The 8,258-nt window shown below is 41.7% G+C and overlaps 1 protein-coding gene across 1 annotated transcript; it reads right to left on the bottom strand.

Annotated features, from left to right (window-relative positions):
* Positions 1 to 49: 49 nt before the first annotated feature.
* Positions 50 to 5,793, bottom strand: TVP23A (trans-golgi network vesicle protein 23 homolog A (S. cerevisiae); the record flags this gene model as incomplete). Its single annotated transcript, XM_009871463.1, has 4 exons — positions 50 to 187; positions 1,823 to 1,948; positions 4,731 to 4,820; positions 5,649 to 5,793. Coding segments are annotated over 4 exons (499 nt in total), but the record flags the coding sequence as incomplete, so codon positions are not given.
* Between the last annotated feature and the right edge of the window lie 2,465 nt (positions 5,794 to 8,258).

Genomic DNA, 8,258 nt, shown 5'->3' with positions numbered 1-8,258 from the left:
GCAGGTTGGCGTGTGGCACCTTGTCGGCTGCACCTGGCAGAGCGACGCGCTACTTAGGCTTTGGAACATCTGCTGTGACAGAAAACCTCGAAGATCCTCTGCTGAGGCTTTTCTGTCCCCCTAGTTTGCAGTGGATGTATCCGTAGAGATTAGCGGTCTGAAGGGAGATCCCAGTGATCACGAGAGCCTGCGGACAAACAACAGTTCTGCTGGGACAAATACACCGTGCAAGAGAAGCTGTACGTGTAGAATAGATATACACGTTGTATATGTATTAGTTAAATACACAGATGTGCTGCAAGAGGGATTTTTTCCACTAAGACAGTAAGAGATTGGAAGGATCAAAGAGGTCCAATCACGTCAAACACAATAGTTCCTTTCTACAAAACACCTCTACAGTATCACAACACATGCATTTTTTTTGGTCATTCTGCATCTTGAAAGACTTCATTACTTTCCTAAAAGCACTCATTCAAAAGAAAAGGACCCATTCAACTGACTGCATCATCATTTCATTCCTTTAAAGCCTGATTTGTATCATAGTTTCACGCCCAGCCACATAGCAAGCCTGCGCGCTTGTTCAGCTGACCAACGCCTTACCACGTACAAATAAGATCCTGTAACGTGCAGATTTACAAAGAGCACCAGTCGCGGGGAATCAGTATCCAGCACTACTAGGCAGTGAAACTAATCTGATCCTCTTGTGGCACTACAGGCTTAGCAGCAGGCAGAACTCATCTGATCTAGTAAAACTGCTTTTCTTAGCCTCGGAAACAGTTTCCTGGAAGCTCTCATGTTTTCGTTTGGGTAACTCGCCTTCTCCAAGCACTGAGCAACCTGCCTGCGGTGCCAGTTAGGGATCCTTCAACCAGCTCTTAGTTTAGCAAACCATCTCTGGTTTTCAAAAACCAAGGTGGAGAAAGAGAGCTGGTTTAATTTTAACTGTCACTCGTTTAGCTGTGCCACTCTGGGTGCTACAAAGCAGGTACTGATTTGCAATTGACAGATACCCACAGCTGAATTTCCCATTTCATTTAATAACAAAATGTAACCATGTCCATTGCTGGCTACGCAGCTGCACGTGTGCAAGACACTATCTTTTCAAACTGAATTAGGAAATTGTACTTAGCATGGATAGGAACTTGACAAAATTAATTCCGTGGGGCTTCATGTTTACAGGGGAAAACATTTGAGATGTCATAGACAAAAGTCTCTTCACGTAATGCCAATATATGGGGTAAATTTCCTCCTATGTTTAGAAAAAGTGTGTGTTTTTTTCTTTTTGTGTGTGTAGAGTACATGGCTTATATATATAGTCATTATAAAATATATACTTACAGCTCAATTTATCAAGGTTTTAAGGACTAAGATACTCTTTCCAAAGAGAATGGTACCAGAGATCTGAAATCCTTATTCTTAAGAGCAAGTAACATGCAATTCCCAAGGAGACATGAAAAACTGAAACCCAGCATAATTGACTTATTTTGTTTTTTTTTTCTTGATAGTTTTTTTTCCCACTGAAATAAATCAGGGAAAACTAAGTTCCTACAGTTGACAAAAAAGTCTGTAATTTTGCCAGCCACTTAAGGGTCTCAAGTTAGATGGAGGAGGTGATATCCAATAACCTTGTAGAAGCGTGGCTAAAAATTTCAAAATCCAAGCTTTGACTGCAGAAATCTTGTGATTTCTTGAAGGTGTTGGTGGAATTTTTGTACTGTTGCAAGATCTGGCTCAAAAAACTGTTGCAAGACTGACAGATCCGGGTTTTCCCTCTACCAATGCCGTCTGTCAGCCGTAGGTCTTTCAGCACCCCCCGACTTACCAGCCACTTCAGCTTCAAGGAGAACAAGGAGCTAAAGAAAAACACTGTCCAAATAACTGGACACACAATGAGACCAAGCCAAAAGATTCGAGCTTCAGCTTCCGTTGAGGCAGCTCTCGTAGGCATCTAGAAGGAAAATAATTGCAATAGTCACAAAGACAAAATCCACAATAAATGACAAATCAGAAGAGGAGGAAGAATGGGCCAAATTACTTCTTTACTTTTACTTCTTTTCACTTTTCATATGTGTGGAAGGAAGATTGGATATGAAGAGAAGTAGCTAACGCCACGCTTTCTGCCTGCTGCCCCACTGTCCGTGACAGCGGTTTCTTTTCAAAATGTTCTGGTCTCTGTTCACATTTACCTGAGATTTTTGTTGATGATAACTCCCACTAACACTGCAGATCAGTAGAATTTCAAAGTGGAATTTCTGCTACACTGACAATTGCTTTTCGACTTCAGAAATACTAAATTAACTTTGATATTAGTCTCAACCTTTACCAAGGCAGCATTACAAGCAGAACTTGAGTGTGAGTCTACCCTGCCCGTGGTGCAGATTCATGACGTGTGTACCCCGCAGGAACCAAAAGTACAGGGTTAAAAATCAATCCAGTATTGGAAAAGCTGTAGTATCTAATGTGGAAATTGCAATGAGCTGTTGCAAGTGCTAATTTTAAACATTTCCCACAGGGGTTGTTTTCAGTGAGTTCCAGACCAGACAATGGAATTCTGATACGAGTGCCCATTTCCATATATTTTTGTAAAAATGTGTAATATGCTAGCTTAATTTTAATGTTGTGTGAAGCTCAGTATTCTATTATGTAAACTAATATTTCTATTTTGCTTGTGATGTCCACTGATATATCATAAATTAAGAACTGTGGCTTCTAAAATGCCTCTTTTGTAATACCAGTGTTGGACACTACAGCAGCTGCTGGCATCTCTCTGAAAGGGGTCATCACTCCTGGTGCTCTATTTGTATCCCTCAGGGAGTGCAAAGCCCTCGAAGCAGGCTGAGAAAAGCCTTGGTTGCAGATTTCTTCAGGTCGGCACAACTCATGTGCCTCTATCTATGCTGAAAGGCTCGCTCTCAACTCCTAACACTTTAGGGGAATTATTTAGAAAGTTCTGATCTTTTCTAGGAGACCAGAATTCAAGATCTCACTGAAACCTCAGACCTCTCAACCACCACTAGTGCTAGCTTCTGATGCAACTGGAAAAGAAATCCACTCTGAAAACTGAGAGGCCTTCTAACTCATTTTCAGTATCTTGACTTCACTGTGTAAAAATAAGACTCATCCATCCATCTACCGTGAGGCAGATAATGGTATCCAACTCGTAAATATGGTTGTTACTCTATCTTGCCTAAGAAAAGCCTGACAGGTGCAACAATTACAAGGTGTCTCTTAAGTTTTTCACGTACCCTCTAAACCAGTGATGTTGCAGTGATCCACAGAATAATGTTCTATACCTTCATAGTTACAAAATCACAGATGTTCTGAGTCAATCAGAGGGTTCAGTTACCTGCATCCTGAATTACTAATTACCAACAGTGACCTTGCATTGGCACTAATTATTTAGCAGACAAAATGGTCAATCCACCTGAGAACTCTGCCCCTGCAAGACCCAGCTGATGAGCAAGATTACAAAAGGCTGCAGTCAGCCCAGTGACAAAAGAGTTGTGAGGTTTGGAATGGAAGAATTACTTCTCTTCCAGCAAAGCTCAGCAGAAGACAGGATTTCAAGGGTGAACCTCTGTTACATCAGCAACACACCAGGAATTTGCTGTTTATTGTTGGTGAGTGACTCTTGACTATTTCTAAGCAAATTCACCTATAGAGACAAGACATCTTAAAAAGTTGCCAGAAGACTGGCCAAGGAGCTGGGAAATGTCTGAATCTGGAAAGTAAGAGAACTGTGTGAATTCCAGGACCTTGCCATGACAAAGTATTTCTCAGGGGTAAGCTGTGACAACACCACAATCCACTCGAATTGTTTATTTCTTCTTGTGGTACTAGGATTTTGACACTAATCAAGCTACCATTTGCCAGATTTTTTTTGAAGGCTTTAGCCCAGACAGCTGAGTCAATTCCATATTCCTAGGCTAGAACTAACAACCAGGTGAACAAGGCTTGCCTAGCTTGTGCTCGTTTTGAGGTCAGGAGCTCATTTTCTGGGTGCCATTGCTAAAAAAACCTCTTGCTTACTGTCTTGGCAGAACTAAGAATCTCTGACAGTCTTGTAGTTTCTTTGCTTTCACGCAGGCTTGCCTGTAGCCTCTCTTTACATTTTGCTGCTGGTGGGGCAGTCGGAACCTCCCGGAGACGTGCGCTTCAAGCGCCGCTCTGCCCAGCCCCTTGCCCGTCAGTAAGTGAACGTGAACATCTGCTCTTGACTCCAGCAGCGATGCCAAGAGCCAGCTTGGAGCTTTTTAGCACCACCAGCATCAGAATGTTCTCTGATCAGGATTCTGTTCCCCACTATGTTGCATTAGCACGGGTAAAATATTCCTTTTTAAAATACCGAATGTCAACTGTTCAGAACTGCTTTCCATATAGATCCTTCCTGAAGAGGATTCTGCCTGGGATTAAGATGTGTTTATTATAAGTTTTTCTCACTAGAAAATAAAATAGAGCCACCAGGAATGATTCACCCTGATAGTAGCGTGCTTCAGGTGTTTATTCTGCTGATGCGTGTGACGATAACGTTGCAAGACCAGTTTTGTCCCAAACTCTTCCAGGATGTGCCAGCTCAGGTGCTTGCAACTGAATTTTCTGTAGAAGCTGGATAAACAGTAACTCTTAAAAAGCCATTCTGTGTATTACTTTATTTGATTTAGCATCAGCTTTACAAGCTTTCCTAGGGGTTCTGTTTGTCATGTGCTTATTTTGTGTATTTATTAACATACCGGCTTTGCTTCAAACACCCAGTGGCTTTTTCCATCTTCATCAATCTGGTTCCACCAGCGCAAGCCAACCAAGAGCCTTCCTGTCACGTTCTAGTGATAGAAGCAATTATTTGCATTAATAAGTTGCATAATTCACTTCTCGGATTAATATTTAAAAAAAAGTATGTCTGAAAATCACATTTTATCAAACGCTAAGATTAGTTCAAAAAGCTGCACCAGCTTAAGCACAACAGTCATTAAGGACAGATGAACTACTGCAAATTTAGAGGCCTGTTCTTCTCTTTTAGTACTGTAATTATCATGATGACATTGATCTAGGTAAGAAATTATGGGATGTATCTTATTCTAAGTCACTTATGTGGAGAAGCCCCCAGCAAGCAAGTTTCCTCAGTCAGAGAGGAGAGCTGTGAACAAAATCACACGTGAAAACGTGGAAAATATTTTGTGCACCTGGATCACTACTAGAAGTTTTCAGTATCCTGGAGGTGCATCAATGCTTCACTTCTACAAAACAGAAGCCTTGTTCCACGTGTGGAACCCCTGGGACTGCAGGTCCCAGTGCCACAGACAGGCTCCCCAGAGCCTCCTGCAGCCCCAGCAGGCTGGGGTTGGCACCAAAACGCAGCTTTGGGCACCCTTTGGCATCTGTGGCTGCTTTATTTATTATTTTTTTTAAGAGATTAAGCATACAAACAAATCTAAGTATGGTGAAGCAGCTTTTTCCACAATATTAGTAGCTCCCATCAGCCAAAGAACATGGAGATAAATGCTAAGATACTTAAATGTCTTAAATAAATGGGCTAGGCATTTATTTAATCAACAGATGGCAATGCCGCTTCTGTCAAGGAGCATATTTCCTGTTTACTGAATGGTACACAAAACACTTTGAAGGGTAATTACTATGCAGGGTCCTCTTACCTTAACTGACCAGAAGTCAAAGGACAGGAGGAGGAGAATAGTGACAAAACAGGCGACAAAGCTGTTGCTGAACCAGTCGCAGAACAAGTAGGTAATAATAGCGCTCACTCGGAAAAACAGGTGAAAAAAGGTGGCCAGTGGGTGCCTAGAGAGAAAAAAGCAAAGAGCACAAGGCTTAGGAAGTTACGGGACGAGAAGGCACGGGAGGGTATTTGCTAATGCTGTAGTATCACACAGCTACTGCCGGTCTGTAAGGGCACTCTGGGTGGCAGCTGCTGGTGTTTCACGTGTTGGTGCCTAACTCCATTATCAAAGCAGCAGCATTTCCAGCAGTTCACCTTCAGGCTGACGCTCAGTGATGGAACAAGTGGTTCATGTCAAAACTTTCTCAAAGACACAACAAAACCTGGAGGCTTTCACCAGTTTCTTCCGTACCCGAATGAAGGAATTTAGCGGTTGTATTCACACTCTACCCTAAAAACCTCATCATGAAATAAAGGAGCATTGTGAGGCACAAAGGAATTGAAACAGATCTTTTACCTCTGATTACTGTTTTGGAAACAAGAACAGGAACTCAAACTAAAAAAATAATAATAAATGCCGTTGGGTAGAAGACAAAATGAACCTTCAAATGTAATGTCTGAAACTGAACTCTTCTTTTTATGGAGGGAGAACACTTCTAACCGTTCTTACGAACAGATTTCATTAATTTCACTAGAGATCTGTGTTTTGCTCATAAAAACTAAATTTTGTCCACAACAAAATGAAGGGGAATTTTGGTGGAAGAAGTAACCGTGTCGCACAGAATGTCGGCCTGTGCATAAGATGGGGAGTCTGGAGAATGCTCTCATGAGCACAGTAAAATTTCAGGGTAATATGCCAATACAAAAGCTTATTCTGTACAGTTGTGTTAAAAATAATTACAGATAAAAGCTAATTTATTTTAACAGTTAATTACTGTTAAAAACAAAGTGACAATTAATGACTCTTGCATTTAAGTAACTTCTTCCCCTTAAGGTGAGTGAATAAAACTTGTTCTGAGTAAGACTCTTTTTAAGCCAGTGATTGTCTCATTAAGCAACTCTACCTCCATAAACAATTAACGGTGCTATGGCCTAGGTCATAATTAGCTATAAAAACTATTTTCTATTTTGTTATTGTGTACAATAAAATTATACCTATGATACATACACAAATATTGTTTATAATAAACTTAAATTATAACTAGATTTGAATTATAATAGTTATATATCTTCTTGTAATATTCTTCTATAGCTGTTTGACTGGTCTAATAATTATCTGTTCTATAATGGCAATATTGTGCTTGTAAAGTACGACATGCATGGCTGGAGAAGGAAGAATGATGCACAGCTGTAGTTTATGTTTACTCCTGATCTTGCCCATGCCGGCCTCAAACTTTCCGAAAAACTACTTCTGACTTAAAACTAAACATGTGACATTTTAAACGAAAGCTTTATCTGCCATAAACAGACAGGCGGGTGGAGCATGTGAATTGTCAAAACCAGGTAGTATCTTGCTACTTCAAGCCTTGATCTCGTTCAAGAAGACGTAAGAGTTCATTATGCAAGCGGTGCCTTGCGTCAGGACAAGCTATTCCTAGATCACGTGCACCGTGGAGAATCAGAAAAGCACAACCTGTCACAGCTCATACCAATTCTAACCAAGGTCAAGATATGAAATTGAGATTAAGACCAAGGATTGGAATCTGTTGTTACACCCTCTTTTAAGAGGGCAAAATTCTGCAGCGCATGGGCAGGTCCCGGGTGTGTTTGCACATGATCCTTCAAAAATGGGAGAAAAAAATTCTGTGTGAACAACGCGAGCAGTTTCATTTCTGTGCTCTGTGGCAGAAGACTTCTCGGTATATTATCTTTCAGCGGAGTCACCATGAGGGGAAGAAAGAAGTCTCTACCAAAGCACCTATCTAGGCAAAGTGGCTCAGTCAGTGGTACGGCTTCTCCATCCTTTGCCTGTCTTACTGGGCAGCGTGAGTCAGTAGGAACAGACCTTGAGAGTAAAGCATCCGGTGCCATGGACTTCCTACCAGCAGCTCAGGGTGGTGTCACCTTGCGCTAACTCTGGTCCCACAGGCTGGATATGTGGCTCGTGTGCTCAGGACACACTCCTAATCTCTTCTTTCCAGTTCAGTTTAATCCTTTACACTGTGTTCTCCAAGGTGGCACCAAAATACAAACTTTAACTCAAAACGTGTGCTGCTGCTAAAGCACAGGAGCGAAGCATCTCTGGGAAGGTCATGCCTGACTCTTCATGCAGTTACAAAGTCTGATGTCACAGAAGGGCAGAAATGCTTCACCAGGCACTGGTAAACAGAATCACTGTATTGCAGAGCTGCGCAGTTCCTTGTTTGCACACCTTGGATAACATTGGTGTTAGGCTTGGCATTCTTATTTTTCTTTGTTTACACCTACAAGAAAGACCAACATTGTAACGGAGCTGCGTGAGCTGGGGTGCGGCGGAAGGGGAGAAAGCAATGGAACTCAAAGCCGATCACACGCGTAATTCCTTTTGACATAAAACTTTTCCTTTGGCAGCCTGTGCCGGGGGATCCTTCCGATGGAGCAGCAGCTC

Source organism: Apaloderma vittatum, unplaced genomic scaffold, assembly GCF_000703405.1.
Source record: "Apaloderma vittatum isolate BGI_N311 unplaced genomic scaffold, ASM70340v1 scaffold24136, whole genome shotgun sequence".
NCBI lineage: Eukaryota > Metazoa > Chordata > Aves > Trogoniformes > Trogonidae > Apaloderma > Apaloderma vittatum.
This window is presented reverse-complemented; position numbering and strand designations above follow the sequence as displayed.